Source organism: Mesoplodon densirostris, chromosome 10 (genome assembly GCF_025265405.1).
Source record: "Mesoplodon densirostris isolate mMesDen1 chromosome 10, mMesDen1 primary haplotype, whole genome shotgun sequence".
NCBI lineage: Eukaryota > Metazoa > Chordata > Mammalia > Artiodactyla > Ziphiidae > Mesoplodon > Mesoplodon densirostris.
Genome location: NC_082670.1, coordinates 68,260,406 through 68,274,832, shown reverse-complemented (window position 1 = coordinate 68,274,832; position 14,427 = coordinate 68,260,406). Strand labels below are relative to the sequence as shown.

At 46.6% G+C, this 14,427-nt stretch overlaps 1 protein-coding gene across 1 annotated transcript; it reads right to left on the bottom strand.

Moving 5' to 3' along the window:
• On the bottom strand, positions 1-8,595 carry CCR9 (C-C motif chemokine receptor 9). Its single transcript, XM_060110867.1, has 2 exons — positions 8,575-8,595; positions 1-1,089 (listed from the first exon to the last, which is right to left on the bottom strand). The coding sequence occupies exons 1-2, from the start codon at positions 8,593-8,595 to the stop codon at positions 1-3; spliced, it is 1,110 nt and encodes a 369-aa protein (XP_059966850.1).
• Positions 8,596-14,427: the final 5,832 nt, after the last annotated feature.

The window sequence follows — 14,427 nt, the reverse complement described above, 5'->3', positions numbered from 1 at the left end:
TCAGAGGGAGAGAGCTCCCGAGGTTGTCTCCAGCAACATCGATGACAGCTTCAGGCTTCCTTCTCTCCTTGTAAATGAAACCCACTGAGCCTGGCTGATGCAACCCAAGTTCTTTAGGGTCTTCACAAGATCCCGGCGGAACCTCTCACCCACAAAAACGTAGAGAACAGGGTTGAGGCAACTGTGGAGAAAGGCGATGGTTTGAGTGACCTGGAAGCTGATGTCAATGTTGATGGAGACAGCACAGCTGGAGATGAACGTGCTGTAGGCATCGATGGTCTGCACCAGCAGAACGCAGTTATGGGGGAACTGAGATAGGACGAAGACAGTGAGTACAGTTACGGTCACCTTCAGGGCCTTGTGCTTGGATGACTTCTTGGCTTGTATCAGGGTGTGAATGATGATGGTATAGCAGCAAGCCATGACCACCAAAGGGAGGAAGAATCCCAGGATGACTTTCAGAGTCAAGACAGCTGACTTCAGTTTGGTACTCTCGTCACTGGGGTAAACCATGGTGCAGATAGCAATCCCATACTCCTTCTTGACTTGGCTGTACAGGAGTTCCGGGACGCAGAGCGCGGCTGCCATCACCCAGACAGTAAAGCAGACCATTTTGCTGTACAGAAGCCTCTTCTGCCTCCACATCTGCGCTCTCATGGCCTGAGCAATGGCGATGTACCTGTCCACGCTGATGCACGTGATCAGCAGCGCACAGCTGTAGAAGTTCATCTTGTACGTGCTGTTGACCACTCTGCACATGAAGGTCTGGAATTTCCACTGGTCGGCGGCGGCAATGGCCCAGAAGGGAAGGGTGACAAGAAAGAGAAGGTCAGCGATTGCCAAATTCAAAAGGAACATGTCGGTCATGGTCTTCACCCTCGTGCAGTACCAGTAGACAAGGATGACCAGACTGTTGCCCAAGGCCCCCACGATGAACACGAGCCAGTAGAAGGGTGGAAGGAAGTAGCTTGCGAACTGCCTGACGTGGTTTTTCTTACAGAATAAGTCAGTGATGTTGAAGTTCCCGTAATCTTCCATGGAAGACGTGGTGTCATAGCTATAGTCATCTGACATATTAGGGATCAGGCTCTGCAAGGAGACACAGGATGGCACTGGGTCAAGGGCATGCTTTTGGAGGTTCTATCTGATGATGGCAGAGGCATGGAGCCCTTGAACCTTCCACTCCCAAAGTCTGTGATAAGACAAAAGAAATGTATGTGTAGGAAATAGGAATTCTGAGGGCATCTGCTTGGATTGTAAATGATTTATTTATTCAACAAATGTTTATTGAGCACCTACGACATGGTAGGTACTGGGTACATGCTGAAGAGTCAGACATGGTTCCTGCTCTCATGGAACTTACCTACTCTGGGAGGAGACATTCAAGCAAAGGAACAGTCACAGGCTGCATGACAGATGCTCTGACGGCTTGGGAAAGAGGGTCTGGGACCACTGGTGGGCGGACCTTTATCAAACTAAGTGAATGGTTCTGATTGTCCCTTCTCTACCCTCCCAAAAAGGTCCTCAGAGGCTTTTAAACTTTTCTGGGTCCAGGTTCCCCTGAGTCTTCTGAAAGCTGTGGATCCTCTGTTGGAGAAGCACCAAAGAGTCACACATGCACCCACTTACACATGTGCACATGCATGAACACACACACACATATTCATACACTCTCACATACACGCACATACACAAGAACCAGGACAGACTGCGTGATTTCAGGGTCCCTTGTTCAAAATTTGTTAAGAATTTCAAGATAGCAGAGCATTAAATCAAGCAAGTGACACTTCTAAGCATGAAGTGTGTAGCAGTAGGGGTCACACACCCATGAAACCAGCCCTCACAAGCACACACACACATATTTACAAACACACATGCACACAAACATGCCTACACTAATACACATACATACTCATGTACATACCCACACACATATATACACGCATTCAGACACATGCGCACACACCCTCACAATGTGCACACACGTGTGCTCACACACACACACCCCTCATTACAACATCAATGAGTTCCTGGCTCAGAAGCCTTCCTAGAACCCCTGCTGGGGGAAGAGGAAATAAAGGCTGGAGATGGAGCCCTTGAGTCAAGCCTGGGATGGAGGGAATGGAGGAGAGGGTTGCCTGGTGGAGGGGAAACTCGGTCCCACACCTGACATGTTCCAAGGCCTCCACTTACAAATTCTCACATGCTCTCACTTCCCACCAGCACCCGCCTCCTAGGGCCCCCATTAAGGCCCCCAATCCTGCCAGGGACCACTAGCTCTCGTTCCCTTGCCCCAAGGCACATGCCTTGCCAAATCTCATCTCTCCCTTCATTTCTGCTCCGGAAATGCAGCAGTTGTTCAGTTCCTCTAGAAGCATTTGGACTAGAAGTAACCTCAGATCCCCACTAGATTTTCATTTTGTTTTAAATATTAAATATTTAATGCCAATAAATATTTAAGTAAAAATATTTAGTTTATGTATTAAACTATTCATGTTGAAATAATAAAACATCTTCTACCAGTCTTCTTTTAGCTGGGAGTTCCCCTTCTACACACATTATAATCTCCATCTATTTCTAATAGTTTCAACCAGCATTTCCCAAACCATGTTTTGGGTGGAACACTAGTAGTTAAATAGTTGAGAATCTCTGCTTACTATATCACCTTCTTTGAAATTCACAATAATCATGAGCATATTAAAGGCTCTGAGAAGTCCTGAAGAGCTTGTTTTATTTTAACTGCATGATAGCATAGTAAAGGCTCTGAGAAGTCCTTCAGAATCTGTTGAATTTTGTTTAATAATGTTTCCTAATCTTACATGAGCATGGAACCTGTTGTGTGTGTGTGTGTGTGTGTGTTTGTGTGTGTGTGTGTGTTTACTGAGTGCTTATTAAGATATCAGGACACACTGAGTGGACTGATAAGGTGCAGTAGACGCCAGGAGGCTGTGGTTTCCTGAATTCTGAAGCTTGTGCCAAGAGCTGAGGTGATAGGTCCATTCCGTTTGGGCCCCGACTGGCAGGAAGTGTCAGGAGGATGCCCAAGGTAACCTGGACTACAATTAGGAAAACCTGAATCTGGTCCTGATCCACCTCTAGTGTGCGACCAAGAGAAAGTCCTATTGCAGAGAGACCCCTGGGGGCCAGATCCAGGAGCTGGCTCTTCAGGAGCCAGCAGCTGGGAACGGGCTGCTTCTGGGAAGAGCTGAGGAAAACTCTCCATTTTGAATGTGCTTCGTTCCCAGGCCTGGTTCACCCATTCTCAGTGTACATTTAAAGATTTCCCTCCGAGCTTTGGCCGTTGTCTACAAGCCCAGATCATTGGGAGGACAGATCTTACGGATGACTCATATTTCAGTGAAGATGCCAGGACACTTCTGCCAAAGCGGACATGGGAGCCAGGCACCGTCAATGGCCCCAAAGGGCATCCCCTAAGAGGTGGGGTTTGAGTAGACTTTGAGAGGAAAAAAAGAACTTTTCAGGTGGAAGGAAGAACATGAAGAGCACAGAGACCCACAAAAGTATCACTGGAGATTTAAGAAGTTAGGAGGGTGACATTTTGGAGGAAAGTCAGTAAAACCATGCAGATGAGCAGGTGTCAACTGTGAATCCACACAGTGAGTAAGCGTCAAACTGCTTTGAAGAGGGTGGATTTTTTTACATTTTGGGGGGGTTAAATAGCTTTAATAGACTCTCACATGAGCCTGCACCCAAAGCTGTGAGTTAGGGAGGCAAACAGCATCCCCATTCACAAATGTGGCACAGAGGGTCTCACAGAGGGGACCCCTAGCAGTCCCAGTGTCCCGGGAGACCCAGCCTTCTCCATGGCCTGGTAAACGAGCCCTCAACCACCGCTCCCCAAGACTGTGTCCCAGAGTGGGGACACTGTGTCCTGCTTGAAGCACACAGAGCACGTTTTCTTGTTGGGTGAGGGTTGGAGGACCCAGTGCTTCAGCATAGAATTATATTTAGTTAGGGACTCCCCAGACATATTTTAAGAGTGACTGAATTCACACACAAAAAACCTGGGTTTGTGTGAATTTTATCAAGACTACAAGGTAAGCCTATATCATCCTTACAAGTTCAAAGCGTTGGCCATCTTTTTGAGGATGACAAAGGAAGAATTCACATCCCAGGCTAGGGGGAGCCTGGACAAACTGTCCACCTGCATCGAGACTTGTGCTCATAGCTTTGTCCATGCCTGATAGGTAAATACCCAAGGATCCTTTGAAAATCTCCCAGCAAATGTAAACGTCGATTATTTACCAATTTATTTGATTCCCTACTGTCAGAGCACCTAGTGCACATCTGACCCAGTGCGGAGTACAGGACATGCATGCATTTAATCCTTGACCTTCCAGGTAGGGGCGGGCCCCTCTTCCAGATGAGGGGCACCTGGCTTCCAGGAGGATTCTGAGGTTGGCAAGCCATTCCTTCTTCCCTCCCTGCTCTCTGAGTCCTAGAGACACTGCTGTTGCTGGAGAAGCTACCCACAAAGGCTGTTTTCAAAGTCTGGGTCAGAACATCTTGAGAGAGGAACAGTGTAAGGATCTGAAATCCACACGGTTTTGCATGCATCCCGGAGCACCTGCTGGAGCCTCCTGGCCTGAGCACTGTGTAGAATGACTTCCCACAAGCTGCCGTGAGTTTACCCCGGGATCTGCATCGAGGTGGCATCTAAGGTGCTCCCCGTGGAGCCCACCCTCTCCACCGAGAGGGGACTTCCAAGGGCCTGTCCGTATAGCTCTGTGCCCTACTCACCAAGACCTAGCCTAGATATTTATTTGGCATTTAAATATAAAAGAGAAGTGAAGAAAGGCTTTCGTATCTCCTGAAGAACAGGCGAGGTTTTTTTTTTTTTTCGCTCATGCACCATATAAGTTTTGTGACTTAATCAGGATTCCCTTTTTAATTGGGAAACTCAGTCAAACTGGTAGCCCAATTATAGTAACCAAATAAGACCCTTCAACCAGCGCTGTCCAATAGGAGTATAAGGCAACTCTGGGTTAATTTTGCATTTTCTAGTAGCCAAGTGAGAGAAGTAAAAAAGAGACAGGTGGAATTCACCTTAATAATGTATTTTATTGGAACCTAGTATGTCTAAAATATTTTTTCGTTACATAAGCAATGTAAAAGTTACCAAAATACTTTACATCCTTTTGTTGCAGAGATTATATTTGAATGGAGTGCATTTTACACTCACGGGGCATCTTCGTTGGAGTGGCCCCATTTCATGTGCTCAGGGGCACCACGTGGCTCATGACTACCTCACCAGACAGCACAGCTTTAGGCTGAAAACCCACGTTCTAACTCCTTCTCTTGGTCTTTTCTCCCTATTCTGTCAATTTCCTCTGACCCTGTTTTAATGTATGTCCTTTCTTTTCTATTCTGTTGTACGCACCCAATAAGGTGCCTCAAGCCTGTTATGGAACACGAGGCAGGCAGTGGAGACAGAGTGAGACAGGGTGTCGTTATTGCTGGGAAGTGTCCAGGCCCTGCTCTCTGAAGGGGCTGACCATTCTCTTCCACATCAAATTAGAATGTCTAGAAATCTTACCTAAGGTTTCTCTTGCATTTCTTAGCAAACTGTGTTGTTCTCAGACACTCTTAAAAACATGACGTCTTACCAACTAGACCACTATTCGGAGCCTGTGGACCCCCATGAGCAGAGGTCTGAGCCAGATCTAGAATCTTCTTGCAGTGTGAGGAGTGGTGATTCGCTGGGGTGGACAGGGCCCAGACCTGGCCAGGATGGTGTTTGTGTGAAAATGCCACCATCTCATTCCCTGCCTGCCTAAGAAAACGGCATGCTCATCCTAGGCTTGAGAAACAGCTCTTTATTTCTCGTTCCTTGCTGATAAATAATGTGATTTGTTCACTCATTCGACAGATATTTACTGAGCACAGAGTACATGCCAGGCAAAGAAACCACTTCCAAAGGACACCATTCACCTCGGTGATGGAAATAGAATTGGAGCAAAACGTTAGAAAGGTCAATAACTCCTGCGCCAGGCCTCGCTTGTCAAGCTCGAGGCTGGGATGGGGGTGGGGGGGGTGGGGAGGGGAGGTCCATCTGTGTGCAGGGCCCTGATGGCAGCTCCACAGCTCAGAGGTGCCCTAGACAGGGTGGCATCGTGGGACGGCTGTGTTACTCCCAGGGGGCTACTTAATTGGGGGTATTTATATCATTTATTTTGGATGATTTTTAGCATTTTGATCAAGAAAAGAAGCACATTATAGCCATAGATCTAAGTAGATGAGACAACGTGTCACAGCGTGCCCAGTGGCCAGCCCGGAACTCAGCAATGGGCTGCCTTCTCCTCACATAAGCTTTTGTTTCTGCTCTGGAAAATGTTTTTGGAAGCTCAGCGGGTTTTAGAATGATGTTCAGATGTTAGAGACCATCTTAGAGAGGAGGAGACAGACCCAAGGAACAGAAGGTTCTGCCCCAAACCCTCAGCCACTGGGGGAGGGTCAAGGCCAGAGCCATCCCCCAGCCCCTCAGTCCCAAGCTGGGGCACTTTTAATCCCTGCTGACCCAAAGCCCAGCTCTCCACGTGCTGATGTTGTCAAAGTGGCCACACCAAACGTGAGCCACGGCACCTGGGTCCCAGCACCTGAGCCCAAGCAGAGTGGCCGTCAGGTGCCCTACCTCCCCACTCCCCAGCCCGGAAAGATTCTGGGCACCAGAGGATGCCCTGTGGCTTCCTGTGACCGGAGCAGCCGGGAGCTGCCTGATGCTGGGGGCAAACCTCAGCGCACGGCCGGGCAAGGGGCCTGCGCTGCCCACTGGTGCCCCCAGCGAGGCGCTGCCCCACAGGCCCTGGCCCCCGAGCGCGGGCAGGTGTGTCCTCCTCCCCTCAGGAGAACCTTGGCCCAGAAGCAGCAGCCCAGGCAGTGAACGTCGTGCTGCTCCTGGATCAGGAAGAAGGTCTCCAGAGCTTTCCGAGCCCTCCCTCACCGACTCACGTTGTCTCTGGAAACCTTCCCCCAGCCCCAGGCCCCTCATTCCCACCTCTGGGGAGAGGCCAGGGTAGAGGGCAAAAGCTGTGCCCCCCATTGCTCCTTAGTGCCAACATGGGCTCTGGGGACAGGAGGCGGCAAATGGGAGGGCGGGACACAGGCAGGGAGGGCCGCGGTGGGAGCAGTGGGAGTTGGCAGGCACTGCCCCAGGGCGCTCTGTCCCCGCCCTCGAGGACGTGAGACTTCCACACAGTGAGGCTTGGACCTCGGCGTGTTGACATTTGCCCACAGGGGGGACCCAGTGAAGCCGTGACTCTGAGAGCACCCTCCAGGGCTCCTCCTCCTTTTAGCCACGCCACCTGGAACCTTCCGTTCCTTCTCCCAGCTCGTTTCCTCATCTGTAAGCATGGCTCTGCCTTTACCGTGAGGCTGCCGGAAAGTGGCACCCTGGCTGGTTACTGGCACATGGCCAGTGCTCAGAAAGGTGGCCACAGGGACGTCATGGCTATTTCCCAGGGTCATAGCCACAGAGGTCCCATCTTGTCCCCATGTAGGTGGTGCTGGACACCTCTTGACCACAAAAGGTCATTACTGGGGTGCATTTTTCTTCCTCTCTGGAGCTGCCTTGCAGAGTCTGGATATCTTCCAAGATTCCAGAGGATAAAACCGAATGACTGACAGTGTCAGCCCCGTTTCCAGCATCAGGGATGAAGAGCAAATTCTAACGCAGGAGAAACTAAGGGTCTAATTCTGGTTAGAAAAATAGAGACTTAGCTCGTTACTTCACCAGGTCCAAAATAATTGTCTTGTTGTTGTTACGGGATATGCAATGACGTATGCAATACTAAATATCATTAGCATATGATAAATAACTTTTTTGACATCAGGGGTAGCAACCACCAATCTCCACAGGTGGTGGGAACCTACAGTGTACTGTGAAGGACAGTTTGTCAGCTCCACTAAGAAGGTTTGATTTCAATACCTACATGTAAAACCCAGATTCTTACTTTGAGAAAAGCAAAATTAAAACCTTTAGATATTTTTGTGAGCATTCATGAATATAACAAAAGCATAGGAATTTGATTTGATTCTATAGTTAATTACATTTGACTATAAAATCACAAACAATTCTCTGATGACTTTACTCATTTTTGTTGGCCTCTTTTCCTCTTTCAGAGAAATATGTATCATTATGTGTTTTTTTGTAAAGGCTACATAATGTTATGTAAGAAACAAAACTAACATGCCCACCGTGGGTCTTTTAAAAACAAACTAAATGGATTCTCTCTTGCCCTCTTTTGTCTGAGTTTCAGAACAGACACATGGGACAAAGACATGCTAAAGATCATACAACCCTCACCTATTAGTAAAATCTAAAATAGCATTTTCCTCTGTCCTCCCACATACCCCAAAGCTCTTCTAGCGCTTTGCGTTTGCAGAGCCCCCTGTGCTGGGCATTGACGCCCTGTCCTGGGCACTGCTTAGCAGAGCTCTTACCCTGGGAAACCACAGAGAAATCCTTCCGCCACAATGGATTCCTTCCCACTCCCTGAAAAGAGGCCCCAAAATACAGTGCATTTTGAGGAACCCGAGGGGCGTAGCTGTACTCACTGTGACTTCTGTGGGGACCATGGTGGGTCAGATGCAAGCTTGCTTCTAGAAAGAGAGGGCAAAAATCAAAAAGAGGACTGGCTCTTAACTGAACAGTAACAAATACCTAAAGATGGAGATTAAGCATTAACTCTGTTTGTTCTCATGGAAAAAAAAAATCCCAAGCAAGAGTTAGAGTCCATGTTATACTGATGTCAAGTCAAATAGATTTCAAGTCAAGTCTAGATTTCAGTATCATCTTGGTTGTTAACCTAGAAATGAAAGAAAACTCTCCTTTGAGAGCCCTTTGTGGCTTTGACATCTTCCCAGCACGTCCTTTTAATCTTAGCCCTTTTTCTCTTGACTCAACTTCTCTATCAGGTGCCACCTACCCCCATTTTATCCACCAAGGGACTCCAGAAGATGGCAGGACAGCAGCGACTTAAGAATGTGCTGGGCTGATTCTGCAGGGGAGGGGCCTCTGGGTAACCGGGTGGCAAGAACACAGGAGTGAGGTGGCGTCTGTCAGTATCAGTCCCTCTCCAGGAGAGGCCCCGTGCCCCAGCACCTACCTGTGTGCTCTGTTTACAGATTAAGGGCCTATTTACTCTGTACCCCAACTCCAGCAGGAAAAGGAAGTCCTAGGTTTGTTTACCAAAGAAAAGGTATTTGTCTAATGCAAAGGGCCTCCGAGCTAACGGAGATGAATCTCAGCTGTTGTTTTCCTGTGTTTTGAATCTCTGCAAAACCCACCCCTCTGTGACCAAGGGAACAACAGCTTGGCTCCCTTCAAGGAAGGGGTCTGTGCCCATATTTCCAAGAAACATGTTCAGCCCACCCCAAGCTTCTGGAAGGAAACATTCTCCTTCATAAATCCAACCCTAACCTGATGGGCTTTTTTTTCATAACACAACGTTGTAACTGTCCCTGCTTTTCTAAAAGTGCAGTCGTTTTAAAAACATAACATGTGGGACAACCACTCTGGAAACCTGTTAAACATATACCCTGTGATCTAACCATCCCACTCCTAAGTATTTACCTAAGAAAAATGCAAGCTTATATCTACACAAAGACTGACATATGAATGTTCATGGCAGCTTTATTTGTAATAGCCAACTACTGGAAATAGTTCAAATGTCCTTCAAGCATAGCTAATGGATAAGTCACTGTGGAATAGCCATACAATGGAATTGGAACAGCTACTGATACACACAGCAACGTGGGTAAATAATTATGCTAAGTAAAGAAACCAGACCCCAAAAAAGTACATACTGTGTGATTCTACTTACAAAAAATTCTAGAAAATGTGAACTAATCAGTAATGACAGAAAGTAGATCAGTAATTTCATGGTGAGAGAGGGAAGGGGAGGACGGGGCAAGGCAGGAGGGGATAAGAGCACGCCAGGAAGCCTTTGGGGTGATAAATATGTTCACTATATTGATTGTGGGATGGTTTCACAGTTACATACATATGTCAGAACTTAGGTTCTGCACTTCATATATTTGCAGTGTTTGTAGCTGGACCTCAATAAAATGGTTAAAGTAGAGAAAGGAAGAGCAGCAAGATCTGATGAAAACTTTGTTTTCGCCCCTCCTCAGAGTCATATCTGGCCATTAGCAGGCCAGGAGAAAGGCGGCCAGAACTTCCTCCTTGCAGCCTTCCTGCCAGTGGCTTCTCCACAGTGCCTTGGAGTGCCTTGTGCTGTTGTGTGGGAATTGAGGGCTCAGTATGAACTCATATATTTTAGGGTTAGATGAGATTAGACAGATGATGATGATGATAGAGAGATAGATGATAGATAGATAGATAGATAGATAGATAAATTTGTGTGGACACGTGCTATGTATTTGAGCATATTTCCTGGCTCTGTCTGATGAGAGGACCTAAAAGCCATGACACACAGTAGAATGACCTTGTAGTGCCCAGATCTTGGTTTCTAAATACCTTTCTCCCTGCCAAGAAACCAGGATTCCTTGGAGAAATGTCTGATTCCAGAGTTAGGGCAGGGAAACTATAAGATGAACCTGGGACTGATTTTTGCCACAGAAGGCAAGTGTTCAAAGACCGTGGGGACTTGTCAAAGGACATAGGCGCCAACTTGATGGGGTTCCACTAGCCAAATCTGAGGCAATTTAAGCATCAAATTAAATAATGATAGCAGTCTTTATAGCACATTCAATTAAATGAGGATCCATGAATCCATACTGATGAAAATAAATGAGTAAATACATGAGAAAAGTAATATCCTCTTATGGTGCCAACTAATAAGTACAGAATGAATAACGTAATTGGAAAATCATCAATGGGTGATGAAATTAGTGGGTGAATGTTTGATGAGAAATTTACTTCATCTCAAAGGATCTCCCCCCAAATTACATATTGCCCCATTGACTTTATTGTTCTCTCTGGGTTTTTTTTCTGAATCATGCTCTAAAAAAATAAAATCTTTGTAAAAAATTGCCCAGTTAAGTTTGAAAGATCTCAACTCAGCTAATTTAATTTTAATACAGCTTGGGTAATAGGAAGATGGTTTTTGAGACATTCGTTAGAAAACACTTCATATATTTCTAGTACCTGTGGCTTATGTCATTTCCTTTTAACTTGCATGAGGAGACTGAATATTAACCAGATAATATCTGAGAAAACAAATGCCCAAAGGAGGAAGCCACATGAAATAATGGCTTTGGTTATAGTTATAGGTTGAAAATAAGGATTGATGGTAATGATGTTGGTCAGAGTTTGGGGGAAAAGCCTCCACTCGGCAGTGGGGAGTGTATATCGTTGTGACCTTTTTGGAGGGTTAAGCCGTATCTTTCAAAACATACAAAGCACAACAGCTCTGACTCAGCAGTTCATCTGCTGAAAACATGTCCTCCTAGTAGTCACACAAAGAACATAAAGATGCATGTACAGGCATATATGTTGCAGCATTTTTTTTTTTTTTTGTAGAACCAAAAAACTAGAAACAACCTACGTATCTAGCAATAGTTAATACTCTGATACATCCATTCAGTAAACCACATGTAGTCAATACATAGAATAAAATAGACCCCACACTGATACAAAGAGGTCAGCAAGATTATTATAGGTAAAAATGCAAGGTGTAGAAGCTTATGATGCATGATCTTTTTAGAAATATATAAAAGATTATACACTTCACAGCTAATCAGTACTGAAACGTTCTCTGGAAGGAGCTTGAACAAGGATGACCAGTGGAAAGTGGGACTTTCATTTTTTCCTTTAGGTTTTGTAAACTATTTAAATATTTTACTTTCTGCATGACATTCTATTTTAAGGGCTATCATAAAAATAACTTGTCAGCTTAAAAAAAAACAAAAAAAGAAGCCCTAGTGCTATTCCATTCTGTACACCTGTTTGCAAAACTTGTCGAAAGGAGGAACTCGTAGCCTCCTCCAGCTGGCCTGGAAAGCAGCGCTGGAAGAGCAAATCTAGCAAGTAACTTGCTCAGGCTACTTTTTGCAACTTTGGAATCCTACACTAGCTTTTTATAAAGGTTTTTCTTCCTTCCATTATAATTGTGTTTCTGGCTCATAGAAGATTTGGAGAGAGCCCAAGAGTAAAAAAAAAAAAACGAAATATATTCCTCCGTGGACCCACCACCTAAAGACACCGCTGAGAGCCTTTTCATCTATTCCTCTCTTCTCTTTGTCAGAATACTTTTTGTCAATTTTGTTCCACAAACTGCAAAGTCTCAGAGCTTGCTTTCATTTTCTTCTCGCCCCTGAGAAGGAGAGAAAAGCAGAGGGGGAAAACCCCACGTGTGACAAAGCACACTGAAAGCAAGGAACCTCTCAACCGTCTGTTGGGAGAACACGAGCATTGGACTCGGTGCCGCCCCAAATCTCTCGCCTTGCTGCTTGGTGTGGCCTCATCCAGGTCAGTGCAGCTGCCTAATCTGAAAAGCCTGCTTGTGTTTCAAAGCCCAGTGGAGTGAGGTGGGGGTAGCACACTGGCCCCCATCTGCTCCTTGGTCCATCCTTTGCTGCCTGTGGGACCTCAGCAAGGAACGACCTGCCCTCCCCCAGCCTTGGTTTCCTCCTCTGTAAAATGCACGTGATAGCCCAGCCTACTCCAAGGGCTTGTTTCGAGGGTCAAGTGCAATGCTGTGCATTAAGGCTCTTAGCAGAATGCAGAGAATTCTGCAACAGTGAGGGAGCAGTCTTCATCCCACAGCTTACTTGACACCAGATACACTTGCTTGGCTTAAACACTGTACAAGACATGATCCATGTCCTCAAGAAGCTCACATTCAAGTACAGTGAATATATCATGGCTGCAAATACCAATAACGGGAAATTCTATGAGACGATTTGGGAATTGGGAGAAGGAAGCTGGGTCTCTGGCGCTGGGGAAAATCCAGGAGGGCTTCGTTGAGGAGGCGACATTTTTGCTGGCCCTTGCAGGCTGGAGAGTGTGGGGACATGCAGTGAGGGGACAGAACATGGCTCCGGGGCAGGGAAACACAAAACATATCCACAAAGGCATGAACGCCAGAAAGCAGAAGGTATGTGCAGGGTCCTTAGAGGTAGGGAGTTGTTAAGTCTCCGAGAGTGGAAAGTGCCTATTGAAAAGTTAGCCTGGAATCCATTAATATCTAACCATTATTTTTCTATTCTCTGCTGTCCTTGAAAGTAACCAACATGGAAATCAGCATGGAGTTGCTCGTAGTAGCCCCAGTGAATTGGATACTGATACTAAAGTGAGTCAGGAAGTCAGGTCCTGACTTTGATCTTTGTTCGACTTTGTGCAGGGAGGTTGAATCCCCTCTCGCTTTTTTGTTTTTGTTTGGAAGCTCTGCCTTTTTCACCCTGCACGAAAGCAGGGACTCTGAGCTGTCTATCAGGCTATCTGCTGCCCCAGCCTGGGTCAGGTGCCCACCCCACAGGCACTGTGCTGGGCTCGGGGCTGTGAGTGGGTTGCATGTGAGGGGGCTTCTGAACAGACGGACAGATATTGGAAAAAAAGACGCTGTCAAACTCCAAGTGCTGAAATGGCAGGTGAACTCTGGTTGGTTGGGCGAGGGGAGGGAGAAGCGGGCCTCACCCACTGGTGGCTGCCCCACGTCCCAGCCCCCGCACTCAGCAGCCGCTCCCCCGCAGTGCATCCAAGTAGTAAGAGCCAACTAAGAACTAAAGGGTGAATGTGTTGACAGGACAAAACAGTAGTCACTGATGAGTCATTTAAAATAAGGTGGCTTTGCTTTTTTCTGATTATAAAGGAGTATATTCACGATGAACAACAACCAAGAAAAAAAAAATCCCCCCAAAGCAAACATATATAATGAAGAAAATAAAAACCCCTCAAACACCTCTCACCTAGGATAGGCACTGTTCATTTTCTGAGATGCAGCCTTTTAGACATTTTCTCTGTAACACAATCTCACACACACACACCCACACACACACTCTGAAAGGAAATCAGACTGCACAAACCGTTTTCTGTCTTGCTCTCTAGGGAACAGTCTTTCATGGACCACTTTATATGCCAATTCAGTTTGAGGCCGTATCACCAGATTGGGTAGCTGCCAAGTGTTCCACTCTCCGGATTCTCTACAGTTCATTTAACCAGTCGCCTCTCGGTGCAAAGTTCGCTTGTTTCCAGTTTTTCACTGCTACAGAGAATGCAGTGAAATGCATGCTTTCCCTGGGACAGTCTCTCAGACCCAGGGACCTCATCGGGGCTTCACGTTCCCAGCCCCGGGCCACCTTCTTGCCATCTGTGCCCCCTCCTGCTTCTCCCTCCTTTAAGGAGCAAATCACAGAACAGACTGCCTTGAACCTAAGCTTCCCACATGTGGGTGGGAGGATGTCCTGGAAGCCTGGCCAGGGCGCCACCGGATTCACCTCTGCCTC

Excerpts from the sequence above, each read along its gene's own strand:
- CCR9 (XM_060110867.1), bottom strand. The coding sequence starts at position 8,595 with ATGGTCCCCACAGAAGTCACA. Across the intron at positions 1,090-8,574 it reads TGGTCCCCACAGAAGTCACA|AGCCTGATCCCTAATATGTC; the intron begins GTGAGTACAGCT and ends GTCTCCTTGCAG.